General features: G+C 35.6%; 2 protein-coding genes and 1 long non-coding RNA gene across 4 annotated transcripts; 2 read left to right on the forward strand and 1 right to left on the reverse strand.

Annotated features, from left to right (window-relative positions):
* Positions 1 to 1,167, forward strand: LOC113562915. Of its 2 annotated transcripts, XR_003407245.1 has the most exons (3): positions 39 to 217; positions 333 to 499; positions 644 to 1,114. It is a non-coding gene; the product is annotated as an uncharacterized LOC113562915 (long non-coding RNA). The 2 variants fall into 2 exon arrangements; XR_003407244.1 differs by having other exon boundaries at positions 1 to 217; positions 333 to 1,167.
* On the reverse strand, positions 585 to 12,854 carry LOC105276650 (RCC1 and BTB domain-containing protein 1). The gene is given in 14 exon segments (XM_026973677.1): positions 585 to 976; positions 1,165 to 1,457; positions 1,990 to 2,148; positions 2,237 to 2,367; positions 4,637 to 4,719; positions 7,826 to 7,858; positions 7,939 to 8,045; positions 8,047 to 8,064; positions 8,450 to 8,719; positions 8,808 to 8,944; positions 9,057 to 9,309; positions 9,381 to 9,533; positions 11,111 to 11,313; positions 12,654 to 12,854. Coding segments are annotated over 12 exon segments (1,623 nt in total). The 5' UTR covers positions 12,745 to 12,854; the 3' UTR covers positions 585 to 976; positions 1,165 to 1,457; positions 1,990 to 2,004.
* Positions 12,855 to 14,651: 1,797 nt separating this feature from the next.
* LOC105276639 (integrator complex subunit 5) lies at positions 14,652 to 19,455 on the forward strand. The gene is made up of 11 exons (XM_011334422.3): positions 14,652 to 15,241; positions 15,347 to 15,476; positions 15,551 to 15,960; positions 16,065 to 16,200; positions 16,290 to 16,950; positions 17,043 to 17,287; positions 17,363 to 17,568; positions 18,299 to 18,445; positions 18,547 to 18,687; positions 18,766 to 19,026; positions 19,120 to 19,455. The coding sequence occupies exons 1-11, from the start codon at positions 15,023 to 15,025 to the stop codon at positions 19,339 to 19,341; spliced, it is 2,778 nt and encodes a 925-aa protein (XP_011332724.1). The 5' UTR covers positions 14,652 to 15,022; the 3' UTR covers positions 19,342 to 19,455.
* Positions 19,456 to 19,990: the final 535 nt, after the last annotated feature.

The following is a 19,990-nucleotide window of genomic DNA, read 5'->3' on the forward strand; positions in this document are numbered from 1 at the left end:
CAAAATTATTTTGCGAAAATTAAAAAGATAATGATTAAAAATAATTAAAAATAATAATTATGCATCGTGTTGGGCGACCTATAGTATAACAGAGATGCGCCAATGATCACGTGATTGCGATATTTTGCTGATTGGTCAGAGTAAATTGTATAAACGTAGCCGCTGCCATGTTGAATTTCTCGCTGCCATGTTGAATCTGTCACTATCTTTCATACAAGTTTGTACATATTTCTTTTGACGTCTTTATTTTTCATAGTCGTTTATGTAATGAATTATTTTCATTTCTTCATTAAATAATGTTTTGCATTAATTGTCGCTTATTTTGTGCACAGAATTTACCATGCCAACCAATTGTGCTGCAAATCGCTGTACGAACAACAGCAACAAAGGTTATGTAGTATTTAATTTCCCAGCAAATGCAGATTGTCGTAAGAAATGGATAGCTGCTCTTTCAAAGAACCCCGATTGGTGACCCACAGCTTCGCAAAGAATTTGTGAGGTGAGTGATACTAATAGAAATTTACTGCATAACCTTTGTTGCTGTTCGTACAGCGATTTGCAGCACAAATAGTACCTGTATTTAATGTGTTACTACAATATATTTTCCTCTGTTATATGCAATTTATAATATGTAAAATACAAGAAGGCACCGAACCAAATTTACTTGTTTACGTTCAGCAACAAATTCAATTTCCGATGGCGTGAAATGTACCTATGGGAAGAAAATCACAAAATGTTTTGAGTTTAACAGTAAGTTACATTGTGTTATTAATGTCTTATATTATGTTATTTTCCGAAGTGCAAAGTCAAAGCATACTGCACATTACTACTAACCTCGCAAACTTTTTGAGAACTACTAGGTGTCCAATTCTTGCCTCTTCCAACCGCAGCAATCCATTTTTGTTTACCCTTTATCACTCCTGTTGGAACACCTATATGCATTGCAACTGGATGGCATAGCGAGTGGTAATGCTGTCTGTAATACAAAGAACACAATAAATAACTTGACAAAGAAATCAGCGTCGCCAAATCAAGAGATACTGTAATATTTCTTATAGAAAACAAGAATAAACAGTAAATATATTGTTTCAATATATTTCTCGAATGCAACTGACATTTTTTACAATCAAAATTTATTTATAATTTATAATAATAAAGATTTACCTCATATATGTGAATCGTTAATCACAGATATGTTATTCTCGCCTTCACACAGTCTTATAACGTCACAGCAATTACGTCACATATGGTCTGCATTGGCGTCGCAATGAATAAATTTGCCCATGATGCCGCCAGCCAATCGCGACGAAGCTGGTCACATGACCTCGTGTCGCCTCTCTCTCCTAGAGGCTCTCTACTCCCTCCTGTTATTCTTTTCTCCATGGTCGAACGTCAGCATGGAAAAGTACCTTTACTTTCTACACCGTAATAATTCGAAAACCACATCAGTGACGTATCTAAAGGAGTAAAAAAAGATATATCGATAGTCACGTCCGTAATATTCTAAAATATTTAAATATATAAACATATGTATATATACAGGGTGTTTCAGAAATAGGTGAGCAAACTTTAAGAGCATATTCTACTTGTACTCATTGTAAGGGTGAAAAAAAGTCATATCACCAAAGGTCCGAAAATGTTTCCTTTCCAAGTTGTAAACACTTTTTATTTATAACAAACTGTGGTAAAAAAACTTAAAGACACTTAAAGACATTGCTGAAAATAATTTCCTTCTGCATGGATTCAGATTTTGAACCCCCTTTTCTAAAATAAAATAAATTAAATCAGTCTTTTAGATGCACCTACGTTCAAAATATATCCTTAAAAGTTCATTTTCTCCTGAATACCATTCTTTAGAAAAATGAATAGTATCAAATAAAAACATTGTCATGGTATCAGTTGAGTACGCAAAATGACGAACACAGCATCGAACACAACATTTTAACTATGTACATTGCTGGAAAATACCCATTATGAATGCATAGTTACATAGTACAAAACGGATTAGGTCCTAAAAGCATTGGCACTGGCTGCTTTAATTATAAAAGTCCTTAATGTGCTAACGTCATCTAGCTCGGCGAAAGTTTCTGACATCGACACGGCTGTCGTGTGCTCCAAAGCAAACTCGAAGCAAAACTTCTCCAGCTCCTGAAAAGGAATAGAATTTTAAATTACTCATCTTAAATGTAACATAGTCTTAGCGCGACAGCAATATTGTAAACGCAGTAATTATTACCTGCATATTCTTCTTGATAACGGAGTTGTAGAGAGGTATGACGTTTTTTACAGTGACCTCTTGCTTTACTATGTTGATGCAATGTCTCTTGAGATCAGTTTCACAGTATGCATTAGTCAAATCCAAAAGTTCTATAATGATACGCATTACTCCAATAATTAATACTCACATATTTTTATACGGGAGGGTATCAATTGCCCACATTGCAATTGCGCACATGGCGCACTAGGTCAATAAAATTAGTCAAAGGCCATAGCCGGATAAGCATACTAAAAGTGCCCCCGGCGAGTTTTGGAACGACACTTGGACTGTTATTTTGTCATTATAACAAAAACATTTTCCCAAAATTTCAGTCCTTTAATTGTATTATTTCTCGAGTTATTGAAAAAAATACGATTTTCAGTTTTTATTTTTTTCTTCCATAGATATTATAGATGGACTTCTGTCGATTTTTTTAAAAGACTTATTAATATAAGACATAAAAAAACTTTTTTTCATAGTTCCCGATTTAAAACTCCATTTACAAAAACAATAATAAAATTAAAAGTAACTTTTCCGAAATGTTCTCTTCGAGGTACAATCACTAAACTTTCACAGAAAATTCTTCTCTTTTATGAAATTGTTTTCAAATTTTTTCAATTTTTTCAAGTTGGTGCAACATCATGAAAAAAAATAAAAATCAATTTTTTCCTTTTATTTTTGCAGTAAAATAGACAATTATTTATTTCTCTCAATACAAATATAGTTATAATTATACAAACAAGATTCTAGAAAGAATTTTTATACAAAAATCATAATTTTTATCGAATGTGATCAACAAATTAATTTTTTATCAGTCTTCATCACTATCTTCAGTAATTACTACGGTGCTACTCTGTATCGTAAACAGATGGCTCAAAATTTCAGCTGGTCTTATTATTTTTGCTAAATATCTCGCATAAGATAAGTAATATACAGCTAGGGTGTATTACTAAAGGTGTTACAAGCTTATATTTTTAAAACTAGATGAAGTATGAAAGTTTTGTTTTCCAGCAAATATTTGGTATCGAAAATAACATATGATGAAGTTAGTCTTTTCCTAGGTGGAGTGGTTAAAGTCACATCAAGGACATTTTGATTTTTTAACTGTCGACATATAGTTTTTGAATGGCGCTAATTTCGAACATTTGCTTTAAGGATTTATTACTTTGTTTCGTTATTTCTATTTGTTTTGTTATTATGACTATTTGTGGTCAATCTACTCATCAGGAGACAGGCTACAATCGTACGCAATAAAAAATATATGTCGACAGTTAAAAAATCAAAATGTCCTTGATGTGACTTTAACCACTCCACCTAGGAAAAGACTAACTTCATCATATGTTATTTTCGATACCAAATATTTGCTGGAAAACAAAACTTTCATACTTCATCTAGTTTTAAAAATATAAGCTTGTAACACCTTTAGTAATACACCCTAGCTGTATATTACTTATCTTATGCGAGATATTTAGCAAAAATAATAAGACCAGCTGAAATTTTGAGCCATCTGTTTACGATACAGAGTAGCACCGTAGTAATTACTGAAGATAGTGATGAAGACTGATAAAAAATTAATTTGTTGATCACATTCGATAAAAATTATGATTTTTGTATAAAAATTCTTTCTAGAATCTTGTTTGTATAATTATAACTATATTTGTATTGAGAGAAATAAATAATTGTCTATTTTACTGCAAAAATAAAAGGAAAAAATTGATTTTTATTTTTTTTCATGATGTTGCACCAACTTGAAAAAATTGAAAAAATTTGAAAACAATTTCATAAAAGAGAAGAATTTTCTGTGAAAGTTTAGTGATTGTACCTCGAAGAGAACATTTCGGAAAAGTTACTTTTAATTTTATTATTGTTTTTGTAAATGGAGTTTTAAATCGGGAACTATGAAAAAAAGTTTTTTTATGTCTTATATTAATAAGTCTTTTAAAAAAATCGACAGAAGTCCATCTATAATATCTATGGAAGAAAAAAATAAAAACTGAAAATCGTATTTTTTTCAATAACTCGAGAAATAATACAATTAAAGGACTGAAATTTTGGGAAAATGTTTTTGTTATAATGACAAAATAACAGTCCAAGTGTCGTTCCAAAACTCGCCGGGGGCACTTTTAGTATGCTAATCCGGCTATGGTCTTTAACCTAACCCAACCAAACATTTTGATTGGCCTAGTGCGCCAATCTGCGCAATTGCACTGTGGACAAACGAGATGCTTTTATACACCAAGGGTGCGTTCCAAAATCCTACTTTGGTATACTCACTACGTTGGAGTGAGAACGATACAAGGTTGAGAGTAAGAGAGGGGGCGAGAACCCGGGTAGAGTTTTGGAATACACCCCAAATGTATGTACAATACTCGCACTTACCAAATACGTTCTCTATTGGTAGATCGAGTATGCCGGTGTACAAGTACTTCAGGAAGGCTTTGTACAAGCAACGGCATAAATGCCTTCCTTCGGTTATGAGTAACGGTCGGTAACGGCAGATGGCACGACTGTGATGTGGACGGAGGCGGCGCGACGCACACAGGCGAATTATTACAAATTCAAGACCTAAAATATAAAATTAAGGTGTTTTCGAAATCTAGTTTAATAAATAATGTATTGACTATCAAAGAATCATTTGCAGTTATGAACAAAAATTAACCATTGTTTTTAAAAAATGCCATTTTTAATCTGACGAGTTCGTAATTTTTGCAAAAATTAAAAACTAAGTTATTGTTTGTATTTTAATAACATTAAGAACTTATCGATTAAAATGATAAGAACGTGCTAATAACATAAGCATCGCCAGCGCAAACATAGTATGTATACATACTAATATATTTTTATGTATATATACTATATATTGTTAAAGCTAAATAATAAATAATAATAATATAAAATTTATTAAGAATATTTTTCAATATATCTATTTAATATATATAAGATATATATATATATTTAATATATGATATATGGAAAGTTATTCAAGAAATATGTTTGAGACTGTTTCGACATTATTAAATCTTTGGTGGCCCTGAAAAGGACCGATTTTTGGCCCTGAAAAATAATATATATTACTGCAGATAATACGAGTTAGTCGCATACAGTGATGACAGCCTCATTGTTTGCGAGTAAAGGTCGTTCTACATTAGACGCAAGCAAACAATCGCATGAACGTAAGCTGCACTATTTCCGATCGTAACTGCTCGCAAGCAGCAGTCGCAAAGTTTGGTCAAATTTGACATTTGCGTCTCTGCGATTTGCAATAACCTGAGCGTCGAGCTTTGTTATCATGGCAACTATATGATATAGTCTCAGCAAACACAAAGTAACAGGAAATATACATGTTAATTATAATTTCCCACTCAACAATGTAATTGTTATATAACACGTATGTTATGTTGTATTTATATTAATGAGTGGGAAATTATATCTAACATGTATATTACCTGTTACTTTGTGTTTGCTGGGATAAGACTCGTGCGACTTGCGATTAATGTGCATGTGGTCAATCGCTTGCGACTAATGTAGAACAACCTTTACGCAGCCTCGAAAAGAAGCAATAAGCAGGGAGAGTTCCGTCTTCTCTCGACGAAGACGTTTTGTTTATAACATCACTGGACTCGCGCATCGTTTATATACCCAACGGGGTGTGTCGATGCGAACCAATGAAATGCATATAACAAATTCTTCAATTCCTATTGGCGATTAATTAGCGAGTCCAATGTTTACGATTTCACGGAAAAACAATGCACAATCTGAAAATGAGCCGCAGCGTTTCCCGCAAATCGTATACATACAACTCGCGGGAGACGATGCGTTTTATCTTGTGACTTATTGCAGGTGCGCGTTAAGTCATGTTTAAAAATTTGTGCCCCGAGGTGAGAGGTCGCATAGTGGGACAGTGGCAAGCTGGAAGATCAGTAGCAGATATTGCTGCTGATATTCCATGCTCCACAAAGACAGTACGCACGTGGATACAGCGGTATGCTGAAAGGCGGTGATCATGCATTGCATGATCATCGCAAACATAATTGCCGACCACGACGGACGACACGGGACGAAGACGAAAATCTCGTCGCTTCAATGCAACAACGGCCTTTTGGCACAGTTGCAGAAGCCATCCAGACTGCGGACGTCGACATATCGGACAGGACTGCAAGACGACGACTAAACGAAGCCGGACTTCACTGCTATCGTCCAGCTCACAAAATTCCGTTGACTCCTGAACATCGGGAGCAACGTGTCGCGTTTGCTTTGGACAGCTTGGCGACAAGCCGTGAGAAATGGGAGGCCACGATCTGGACCGATGAAAAGGTCTTTGTATCGTGTACCGACCGTCAACCTCACGTATGGCGATTACGTGATCAACGGTTGAATCCTAATCATGTTGTGCCTATCCACAGAAGTGGAAGGATTTCCTGTGCAATGTGGGGCTGGATTTCTGGCACTACAATCGGAGAGCTGGTGGACATTCCCACACGCATGAACTCTGCGCAGTACATTCGCATACTGGAAGAAGTATTTCTTCCGTCAGTACGTGAAATCTACCCCGCAGAGGACATGCCAGTTATTCGATTAGTGCAGGATAATTCTAGTGTCCATTCATCACGGAAAACACAAGCATGGTTTCGGAATCATCCGGAGATTCATTTGATCCAATGGCCTGCTCGTTCGCTAGATCTAAATTTGATCGAAAATGTTTGGGCACAAATGGTTCAACGATGGGAACCAAGAAGGGAGAGGACGACAGCAGCGTTAGCCGCCCATGCGAGAGAAGTCTGGGAAGAATTTCAGTTTCAAGTGAAACTTTCAACCCGACTTCCTCGCAAATTTGATTGATTCGATTCCTAATCAACTCAATCAAGTTATCGATCGTGACGGATACTGGACTGATTACTGACTGACGGACTATTCACTATCGACCTCTTTACCGGAAAAAATCGGTCCTTTTCAGGGCCAAAAATAGGTCCTTTTCAGGGCCACCAAAGATTTAATAATGTCGAAACAGTCTCAAACATATTTCTTGAATAACTTTCCATATATCATATATTAAATATATATATATATCTTATATATATTAAATAGATATATTGAAAAATATTCTTAATAAATTTTATATTATTATTATTTATTATTTAGCTTTAACAATATATAGTATATATACATAAAAATATATTAGTATGTATACATACTATGTTTGCACTGGTGATGCTTATGTTATTAGCACGTTCTTATCATTTTAATCGATAAGTTCTTAATGTTATTAAAATACAAACAATAACTTAGTTTTTAATTTTTGCAAAAATTACGAACTCGTCAGATTAAAAATGGCATTTTTTAAAAACAATGGTTAATTTTTGTTCATAACTGCAAATGATTCTTTGATAGTCAATACATTATTTATTAAACTAGATTTCGAAAACACCTTAATTTTATATTTTAGGTTTTGAATTTGTAATAATTCGCCTGTGTGCGCCGCGCCGCCTCCGTCCACATCACAGTCGTGCCATCTGCCGTTACCGACCGTTACTCATAACCGAAGGAAGGCATTTATGCCGTTGCTTGTACACCACGTAAGAAAACTGATTGTGCTGGATAATACTGTCGGAAGAAGATGACAAGATAATTAAGTTCAGAAGTGAGAATTAAATTGTCATATGGTTTGCTTCCTAAGTGCTTACCTCTGATTGTTCTCTGCCCAATTTTCTTTGAACATGATTCTGAAATACGAACTACGGATCTTCAGAATAACCTTGTGAACATGAATCACTTGTCCCTCCACTTCTATTGTTAAGGTCACTCGTTGACTGCAGAAGGAATCACAAATACACATAACATTATTTTAATGCACATTAGATTTTGTCGAATACAGTCGAAAAAACATATATCGCATATTTGCAAAGTAATTTTTATTTATCAAAATGCTCACCATTTTATCTAGATTTACGTTGTTTCGTTTTTAGACAAAATGTGTCTAAAAAAGATTTTAAAACTTAAGAAGAACTCAAACTTTGAAATTAGAGTCTTCATAGAAAAATAATACTTTAATGTAATAATAATACTCACGTCAACAAAACATTACTAACTATTAAAACTGCTGTCTCTGCGTTTGATGCATTCTGTTTTCTATGCATATTTTATATTTCAGAAGAGACATATATAAAAGAAGGAAGAACAAAAAAGAGAACATACGGGGTCATTGAAAGCAGAGCTCAAGCATTCCAATATGCTTGGTTGTTTGTTTACACATAAGATCAGTGGTTTATGCATAACGCTTGTGTAGCACGCGAATACTTCGTGAATGTTTGAGAACAGTGTGGCGGTTGGATAACACTTTTTCCCGTTACAGTGGCCCCACACGTAGACACACCCACTCGTGCAAAGGGCAACGCTTATGTTAGAAGTATGAACAGCAGCGATGTCCGAGATCTTTCCCATCTCCTTTCCAGTGGCAGGGTCCATCTGTTGATCACAAGATCGTTTAACTTTCCGTTTTCCACTCTATCTAACAAAAGACTACAATCGTAATGACAGAAACGTAATTGCATACTGTAGCTGGACTGCAGACATTTGTCTTGCCTGGGCCACTTATAATGCCCAATTGCCGGTAACTGTTACTACCCCATACGTATAGTGTACCCTCATCCGTTAGTACGAGCGTGTGGTGGGATCCGCACACTACCTTCACTGAAAAGTTTGATTATCAAGCGCTATGTTGGCTGAACGAGTATATACATTTCATATTTTCAAATGTTGGGAATACTTTATGGACAAGCAAATCACCTATCAAGCGAATTACCTATCACGACGCCTATTAACGAGGAGATTAGATGCGGACTATCCTGAGTCGTGTAATTGCCTATCCCCAGCTGTCCAACATTGTTACTGCCCCAACTGTATATCTTCCGATCCTTGATTACTATCATGTTAAAGTTCTGACCACACGCAATGCAAATAACCTTATTGGCCAAGGTAGAAATCTTTTTTGGAATAGTTTGACGTTCATTATTACCACCTATTTGTCCATTAATGTTCGAACCCCAGGCGTACACCTACGTTTGAGAAGTAGGAGTAAGAAGAGCATTAATTCGAAGAATGAACGTTGTCATCATCCTTTCATTACCTCTCCATCTTTGGTAAGAGCAAGAAAATGAAAGCCGCCGCACCCAATATCCACGATTTTATTGTCTAGATCGTATATCATCTTGGGTAATGATGGGTCACCATAGTTTCCCAGTCCCAATTCGCCGTTTCGATTATAACTCCAAGAATACACCTTTTAACGAAACATTGCTGTCATCGACTTTGGAAGCTTGAGGTAGCATTTTATTCATGTCACTTTATTTGATTATTAATTTGTCATTTTATATTTGATAGTATTATTCACGTCATAAAATTTTTAACAATTGCACGCTATAAGAAATTTAAATATATTTACTCACAAATGTACACAAAATGTTATGTGAATATCCCAAGTAGCAAGGTGACGTCTTAATGACGTCCAATAACGTCTTATAGACGTCTAATGACGTCTTAATAACGTCATTTGACGTCACCTTGCTACTTGGGATACACAATATCATAAAAAAAATGTAAAGCAAGTAATCAATTTCAAACGAAAATTTCACAATAACAACGATTTATAAGTATTAGTTTATGGAAATACGGATTACAGTAGATTCCCTCTTAATTCTTATTCGGTTTCACTTTAATAGACTACATTTTCGTCAAGTTTCTTTTCCGTGAATCAAAGTTCCGTTGCCAATTCTAGGAAAAAGTACAGGGCACTGTACTCAAAGACAACGTATCACTTTGCCCAGTAAAATTAAATAAGACCATTGCTAATTATAGTTTTGAAAGCTCTCGAGCTTAAGCTTCAGTTAGTGGTTGTTATCTTTTGTATCGTAATCATTTCGTGTACATTCATGAAATCAATGAAGTAATTATTTAAGGAGAAATTGCGAAATAAGAAGAATAAGAGAAGAACAAGAATGAGTGAAGATGATTACAAAAGAGTGGGTGTTCATCAGTAGCACAATCGCTCAGTGAGCTATTGCATTTAATTGGTTTATTCCTTTAGATCTAAAAATATATACCAAAATTAGAAGGAAGAGCTCACTGAGCGCTCAGTGAGCGGTTGTGTTACTGGATGCATCCAGTAAGTCATTTGGGAAGGAAAGAAAGCTCTTGAAACTGAGATATATCGAATAGCAAAATAATTTATCTGCCATTGATATTATATTTATGAGAAAGTGGCGTGATTTTGTTTCTAAACAAAAAACTTGAAATAAAAAACAAATAAAAATTACTGATTTTTTAACTAAATAAATACATGTTTAATAAGTATTTATATACAACTTGTATATATACTTTTTTAATCTGGTTAACCAGTAACCTATAAATGCTATTTTGTATGCTTTTTCGGATGTCCCATAAAGGCATTGAACTATAACCTAACTGGGCTGCGTTCGAAAATATCACCCGAGTGCCCCAGTGTATCATTTTATCCTTGTTGTTTATTCGCTGAACAACAAGGATAAAATGATACACTGGGGCACTCGGGTAGTGGTTTCGAACGCAGCCTGGAATGAGCGCCAAGCCGCCATTGCCGTTTAGTGAGAAAGAAGGACAGTAATATCCATTCTCGTGTCGTCTTTGTCTAAACGGCAATCGCGGCTACAGGTTGGGAAAGGACAACTATACCCTTCTTTCACCCTCTCTTTCTAAACGGGTCACGTGACCCGAGAACAATAGCAGTGCTCATTTCAGTTAGAATATAGTTCAATGCATAAGGTCAATTAATCGGGAGTCTATTCAGTTTTGTATCAATGCAATTTTTCCTACAATAATTACCTTTCCATCCTCTGTGAGGACCAAGACATGAGGTCCACGGCCATAGGCAAACGTTTTTATATCCATTTTTCCCAAAAATTCCAATTTCTTGGGCTGTAGTACATTAGACAAGCTATCGATTCCCAAACAATCATCGGTATTATCACCCATAGCATATATTGTCTTATCCTTCGTTACAATCAGAGCTTTGTCGCCCAAGCCACCTGTTTCAAAGTATCCAAGCATCCAAGAAAAGTATAGCTATGTGAACCTAGCACCCGACTTAAAAAAAAATAACTTTCATATACGCATTCGATTAAGCTTCGTTTGTACCCGTGTGTACCTTTTTTTCGTTTGTATCTCAAAGGGGTGGAAATTACAAGTGGTTGAAAAAATCACCAGCACCCCATTTTGAGATACAGCAATCTTCCAAATGCTATTCGATTAAGTATCATTTGTACCCGTTTGTACTGCTTTTCGTTTAGTTTGTACCCTCACGGTGGAAATACGAAATATTGAAAAATCGTGTAAGAGGTAAATTTGTCATTTTTGAAGATATTCGAATTCTGAAAACGGGTGCTGTTTCCTATTTGTTTGTATCCGTTTGTAACGAAACGAAAAGCGGTACAAACGGGTACAAATGATACTTAATTAAAGAGCATTTGGAAGATTGCTGTATCTCAAAATGGGGTGCTGGTGATTTTTTCAACCCCTTGTAACTTCCATCCCGTTGAGGTACAAACGAAAAGAAAAACAGTACAAACGGGTACAAACCGAGCTTAATCGATGCGTATATGAAAGTTGTCTTTTTTTAAAGTCGGGTGCTAGGTTCACATAGGTGAAAAGTACATTAGTACTGTAAACGACCAATCGGTGTTTGCCATCCTAGACATAAGAGGACGAGGAGAAGTGTCGATAAGCGGGAGTTCGAGGTAGCTCAGTGGACTAGAATAGTCGCACGGCAAACGAAAGACCCGGGTTCAATTCCCGGCCTCGCGCGGCTAGCCGCGTTCCGTACATTTTTCTCTCGTCACTCTTACAATACAATATGATTTGATAGAATATAACAGTGTAATAATATGCAAGAAACATTTTGAATAATATAGACAACAGTGTATATAAGAAGACAATAATAAAGCAAAAAATAAACCTGATTAAGGGGATGCTGGAGTTGCTAGTGAACTATTTTTTCACTATAGCGATGGTAATTGCAGTTTCGAAAATTCTCTTTATTGCTTGTGCAGAATAAAAAATCCTTTTCCACAAATGAAGTATAGATAGAAAGAAAGTCCGCTCTACAGGACTTTATATTCAAAATGGAAAAAAATTAGACAAGACAAATGCAAGTTTTTAACTTTTTTCCATTTTGAATATAAAGTCCTGTAGAGCGGGCTTTCTTTCTATCTATACTTCATTTGTGGAAAAGGATTTTTTATTCTGCACAAGCAATAAAGAGAATTTTCGAAACTGCAATTACCATCGCTATAGTGAAAAAATAGTTCACTAGCAACTCCAGCATCCCCTTAAAAGTGGCAAGAGAAAGAATAAAAAGAAGTCAAATTACCATGTACCAGAACCATGTGAATCTTTGGAACGAATACTTCCTTCAGCAAATTGAATATTGGCCAGTTGTTTAGATCTGATGAGGAACACATCTTTTGATAGGTGTACGATACGTCACGTTTAATAAACAACACTTTCACAATTGAAGTTTGAACTTGGATGGTTGGATGATGATTGACGAATCAATTCTACTATACTGCGAGAGAACGTTATCCGTCTGCGCATACAGTGCCGCCAATTCGTCCCCGCGGGCCGTAACTCACCGAAGCGGTGGGGGTGACGCAGAGAACCATTGAGCGGTTTGGCCGCCTTCGGTTAGTACTTGCGTTAGGTTGCGTTCCGATATCACTGGTCAACACTGATTTTGTCACAAAAGGAATGACAGGTCATTTCGATAGGATTTTCCCCGTAGATTACGAATCTGAAACCCAAAATGTTCCATCACGTCACGTTTTTGAGAAAAATGAGGTCAAATAGTTAAAAAAACCTGTTTTTGGCAGTTTTTAAACCTCTATCACAAAGGAACGGGACGTGATAGAATACTCTATGTGGGCTCAAATTAAAACTTGAACCTTAAACTTTAATGTTATGAAGCAAAAAACCATGTAACAATAATGTGAAGTCGTGTAGCACAGGTTTTTGATATGCAGCCTGAGTTTACTCAATCACCGAGCTTACGTCGGATGGCTTTGGAATAGTGAGGAGCAAGGGGACTTAATAAAGCACTCCAAGTAGTGAGAAACTGTTTTATAATGCAATCCCGTACTTTACAGATGACAGTATTTCGACAAAATGTTTAATTTTTTGCCCCTATTTTGTATTAATTCGCCATTTTTTATTCTGACTTTGTATACCAAATTCAGAATCAGCGATGCCAGAAATCTCCAAAAGAAAAGTTTTGTTCACATTTTCACCTTTTGGTATTATTGGATTATTTTGTTGTCAAACGTGAGATCAAAATTGGCGCGCGTCCTGACCGCTCAGTCAAAAAATGCTACATGACTTCACAGTATTGTCACATGGTTTTTTGTTTCATAACATTAAAGTTTAAAGTTCAAGCTTTAATTTGAGCCCACATAGAGTATTCTATCACGTCCCGTTCCTTTGTGACAGAGGTTCAGAAAGTGCCAAAAACAGGTTGTTTTAACTATTTGACCTCAGTTTTCTCAAAAACGTGACGTGATGGAACATTTTGAGTTTCAGATTCGTAATCTACGGGAAAAATCCTATCGAAATGACCTGGCATTCCTTTTGTGATAAAATCAGTGTTGACCAGTGTTATATATAATCTATATATATTGATTATATATAATTAGCCGAATATGATTATATTAAATAAAAACCTCTTTATTATATTGTCTATATATATTGACAATATAATAAAGATGTTTTTATTTTATATTATAATCATTCGGCTGATTATATATAATCAATATATATAGATTATATATAATCGGCCGAATATGATATTATATTGTCAATATATACTATACATATATGTTGGCTCTCGTCTACTAAGGCTGCGTTCCGATATTTACTGCCAGTACTGAAAATCTATAGTTCACGTGACATACACTATAAATTTTCAGTACTGGCAGTGAATATCGGAACGCAACCTAAGTACTAACCGAAGGCAGCCGAACCGCCAGTGGTTCTCTGCGTCACCCCTGCCGCTTCGGTGAGTTACGGCCCGCGAAGCCAAATTGGCGGCACTGTACGCATAGGCGGGCGAAGTGGGGATAGCGTGGCGTAGTGGTGGCGTGTATAAAGGCCATATTACACTACAGGTTGCGGGCTCGGTTGCGATTGAGATTACGGTTTGCGATTGGTTACACTCCAATCATGTTTGAAGCGTAGCCAATCGCGAACCGTAATCTCAACCGGAACGCAACCGAGCCCGTAACATGTAGTGTAAAATGGCCTTTAAGGCCGGATCTAATATGTGTGCAACAGGAACAGGGAATAACCAATCGCGTTACACGATTTGAGTACAGATGACCAAATCGAGCAATGCAATTGGTTATTTCCTGTTCCTGTTGCCTGTGTCTCCGGCACAGTTAACCTTAAAAGTTTTTATTTATAAACACTACTGCTCATACTCACACATGATAGATTAGAATAATAAATTAGAAAATAAAAGTAATTCTTGTGTTTAGTTAAAGTATGTTAAGGTCATTCGAAGATAAGGTTAAAAACTCTTGCTAAGAAAGAAAAAAATTTAAAGTTTGGTTGCTGTATGAAGCTTGTTGCTGTAACATCGTGCAATATACTTTAATTATGCGACAAAATTATATTACATTATGTAGAGATGTGAATATAATTGAACAATAATTTCTCGTTAAAACATTATTTTTATTAAATTTATTAAAAATGCTGCACAGCACATCGACTTTATTGCCTCAGGACATTTTGACTGAGGTTAGAAAATTTATTTCTGGTGCTGTCAGATCTCACAATACGAACACGCAAGATGTGACACGCACGGCATTATTTTTATTAAAAAACGTGCCTGCAACGAGGGATGCCGTACTTGAATACTTCTGCAGTGTATTCTTCGTAGCAGTGACGAAATATGTTCGTCAAATTGAAGTACGTAAACATGAGCAACATAATTTATCTCTCCTGTTCATATAGCAGTTGTGCTAATATCGTTATTATAATACATTAATAATATATTATGATATATTTTTATAGACTAATCAAAACATACCAATACCTGAAGAGACCATCATAGCCGAAATTTATACCGTTTTAAGCAGTTTTATAAATGAGAATCCAGAAGCGTGGGCACCTATTATCTCGTCTTGGTCATTGGAATTGCTTGGTATGTATTTATTTATTTGGTTAAACGAAGTAAAGAAATCTTTTCGTGATACGTAAAATATGCTTTCGTTGCAGGCAAATTGTCGTCTGATTATTCGAAACGTGGTAATTTGCCTATTAATGCTGGCATAAATGATTTTTTACAACAGTGGATGTCGTGTCGCACGACACGGACTCTGATAGACATCACGGCCCAATGTTTGCAATGCCTCATGCATTCAGACACTGAGTCTTGCATCAAGGCACTGTTAGACACTAGCGTATTGCATAGCCCGTACTTTGATTGGGTGGTTGCTCATGTAGGAAGTTGTTTTCCAAATACTGTGATCACAAGAGTGCTGTCATGTGGACTAAAAGATTTTTGTGCTATGGGTTACGAACATAATGTCAAAAATCCAAAATTGAACTCCGTCGTTGGTATATTGGGACATTTAGCGAGTAGCCATTTCCAGAATATTAAAAAAGCACTGCTGGATCTATTTGAGGCAAGTTTATTATATTGTGTTATTATTGTGTGTGTGTATATATATTAGTACATTTTGGAGCTAGAGTTATTTATTTACATATATTTTCATCAAAAATGTTACAGTGGAGTTTAAGTGAGGATGTAAATATTGAGGAGGATACGAAGAAGCAGAAATTGGCTACAGTCCCGTTTCTCTTGAATCTAGCGTCACTTTCGCAAACTCTTTTAAAGGCAATAACGAGCGATATACTACAAACGCGTGAGTTTCTACGATTGAAATACCGTTATTACAAGTTGCATAATGACGCTCCGCATTTGCTAATGAATTTTGTTGATGTTATTTCTTAGTAAGGCCAAGCGTTATACCGCGTTTGGCATTATTCGCGGCAGATTGGTGTAAATACTTTGACAATCAACCACAAGCGTTACTGAATATGACGGTACACTTGGCGCTAGGATGTGAACAGGGTGCAACTCAAATAATAAATATACTGCTAGACATGAGCCTGAATACGAGTAACGTAGGCTATCACAGCGTGAACGCAGCGCAGAATGTGAAACATGTTTGTCAGGAGATACTAGAATTGATTTTGCAAGAAATAGATCTGTTATTGCGATCGCAGACTACTAATATCGCTCTGTTGAGCTCTATCAAGCAGGAAATGTCATTGATAGTGCCAATGCTGCTAGATCCTAATCCTCTGCGCGTACAAACGGCCGTTAGATTGCTGTGCTTTCTCAGAAGTCAAAGTCCAAACACAGTGATCTCCACGGCGTCCTACATGTTGGTGAAAGCACAAACGGCATTTCATCTCGCAGCCTTGATACGACTTATTACCAATAACGTTGTATCGTTTCCCCCGAATAAAACCGGAGCAGAAAATAATTTCGCTAGTCCAGATCACTTTACGCAAGTCCTGGAACAGGCGCTTAGAGAAATACACTATAAAAACGCTGTGGATATATTGGAGTCGAGACAATTATTTAAAAATCTTGCTACATTATTGAAGTGAATATCGATGAATTTAAATATATTTGATCTAATCAAATGCCTTCGGTGATTCATTCTAATAGTATTAATCATTTTATTATCACATTCAGGTGGGAAAAGACAAATAAAGCAGCGGTATTAAAATCGAAGATGATCATCAGAGCTCTGAAATCTAATTTACGTCAAATAACTTCTTTGCTAATGAGAACCAGTGATTTCGACTTGGCGAATGATATCTCTACTCTGTTGGATTTATTAAGCACTCCCGAGAATGATCACATTTTCAACGTACAACTCACATTGAAGCTATCAAGAGCAGTCATCCAATATTTTTTCTTGTGCATTGCACAGACTGGTAATTTGAGATTTCCGATATTTATTTTTCATTTCTTTAAGTGACAATATGTAAAATAATTATTTTATCTCTCAGATGTTGTGAAAAAGGAACGAGGAGTAAAAATAGTATGTCATCTACTGAAGGATTTAACATGTCATTCACCATGCGCTCGTGTATTGGCACTGAGAGAGATACTAGAGAACAGTATTGATAACGAACAGGCAAAACATTTCGGTGCGAAAGAAAAATTCGAACTACGTTTCGAAGAGATCCCATTGTTGCAACAGAATCATAAACAGGTACATTTTGTTCTAAAATATGTTAAAAATACATTTTAAAAGAGGTATGTGTGGGGGGAGGTGAATGCGCGCGTGTGTAACTTTTATTGGTTTGGCAATATGACCTAAAGCTAGAAATTTAATTTACAAAATTTTTTAACTTCCGCTTTTTTCTATTAATTCTCATAATACTTTTTTATCCATCCTGTAAATGTTGCCTTAAAATTCATAAAGAAACCATAATTTCTTTCTCTTTTTTTCTTATTTCTGTCAGTACTCTCTTCTTTTTCTTGTTGCAGTGTTTCCAGTAACAGTGCTGCATATATCTTACATGCTGTACAGCGTAACCTTTCTATAATTTCTAATGTTTCTCATATCTTTTTTTTAGATTGTTATTAATCCTTTTCTCCGTTTTCTCGTTTAGCTTTTTGCTGACTTGCCCATTCATGTATCGCTTCCTATCTCATTAACTCCTGTCGCCTTCTTTCTTTTTAATTGTTCTTTAATTTCTTTATCCTCATTTTAAAGGATATAAAATCTTTTAAGAAGAACATATAATCTCTAAACGCCTAAACTTTAAAATTCCATAAATATTGATATAATTTATTAGGTCGATGCATAAATTCCTGCCAATGGATCGTCTCAAAAGATGACTCTTTTGACGCGTTTGTATGTTGCCGAAAAGATGGGAAAAAGTCGTAGAAAACGATGGCAAATATACTGTATAAATATCAAGAATTTTAACTTACAGGTGACAAGCACAATGTTAGCGCAGCGACACTCATCAGTATTCCATGCTGGCGTGATAGGACATGGTCCACGGAGACCGCCGCCGGAAAATGTAATCGACAAAAAAACCATTACTTTGAACAAGATGTTATTAATAGATGTCATAAAAGTAAATATAATTGATAAAATCTTTCATATACGTTTATATCAAGAAGTAATAATATCAACAAATACCGCACTGAGTACCGTAACTTCTTGAATTTCTTTTAGGCTTGTTGTAGTAATCAAGAATTAGACCGATATCCAGTTAACTTAGACGCCTTGACAATGGTCAGTCTGTTATTAGTTGAATTGGTATCCCCTGATGTTATGTACAATGGTCTTCCGTGGCCTGACGAGGAATTTACAAAGGTAATCTATCTTATTCACGTGATATAACGCACTTTGTAAATCAATCAATCATGTTATCTAATGAATCGATTATCACAGGTCACAATAGAGAGAGACTTACAAATTCGTCGTAGGTTTAAGGACGTGCCGCTATTATGGACATTACTAGAATTGACCGCCTGGTACAGGCCGGCATTGGCGTATTGTTCCGTTTTACTGAGAGGCATCACCGCGACCGTCATGGCTAACTGGAATACCGAAGAAGGTGTCTCGCTTGTCAACGTAATGGCACTCGGTCAATTATTACCACCGCCGTTAGCGAGTATTAGAGATATTTTACCCGTTTTACAGCCACACCAGGTATATCTCTAATTGTTGCAATATAAGATAAAATATCTAATATATTTCTCAGTCAGGTATTTGGATTTAAACATTCAATAATTTATATTACAGATAATCACGATAATGAGAGAATGCGTGTGGACGTATATGCGCGAGAATGTGCCATCTCCGGCGCTATTTACGCGATGCGAAGGCGCGAACATAGCCTGGAGAGATAACGACATATCAATGCCTAATGCACGATTTACAGATACCCTTCGTTTGGTACTATTAGCAAATATTCACACTCTGGGAACTCTGTACTCGACATTATTTTATACTGAAAATAAATAATTGGGTAGAGTGTATCTCTCTTATAAATGAGATTTAAAGTAAAACGGTTATAATTGTATATGATTTATAGATAATATCAAATTTGACTATATAATAAACAATAATTTAAAAATACTTCCCCCTTTAAATAATCGTGTATATGTTTAAAAATTTAAAAACATTTATACATGCATTTTCTTGCTGTACTCAACATTTTCTTGCTGTATTCAAATCAAAGTGAAACTAAACATTATATAATATCCTTATGTCCGTGCTCGTGATCCTGGAAGCATTCGGTATTAATTATTATTGCTTATGTCTCCTATTATGTCGAAAATATTAATTTAAATACGTTTATAATAATCATGCAAACTTATATCAACTGTCGAGCCGACTGCACTGCGTGATCCAAAATAGATTTTCCAATGTCATATTCACACACAACATATATTGTTACAATCTATAATAAAAAGCGTAAAAATTTTTATCGCAACTTGCTATCGTGCTACAAGTTGGACTGCTCAAAGTATCACGAAGTACCTAGTCTGTGAAGAAAACGATATGCATAGTTCTACGTTTTATAAGAGACATAAATATTACAATTAAATATTTCTGTAGCATTTTCATGTATTAAACACCGTTCAACAGTAAGTACATCTGGACATTTAGT

Source organism: Ooceraea biroi, chromosome 11, assembly GCF_003672135.1.
Source record: "Ooceraea biroi isolate clonal line C1 chromosome 11, Obir_v5.4, whole genome shotgun sequence".
NCBI lineage: Eukaryota > Metazoa > Arthropoda > Insecta > Hymenoptera > Formicidae > Ooceraea > Ooceraea biroi.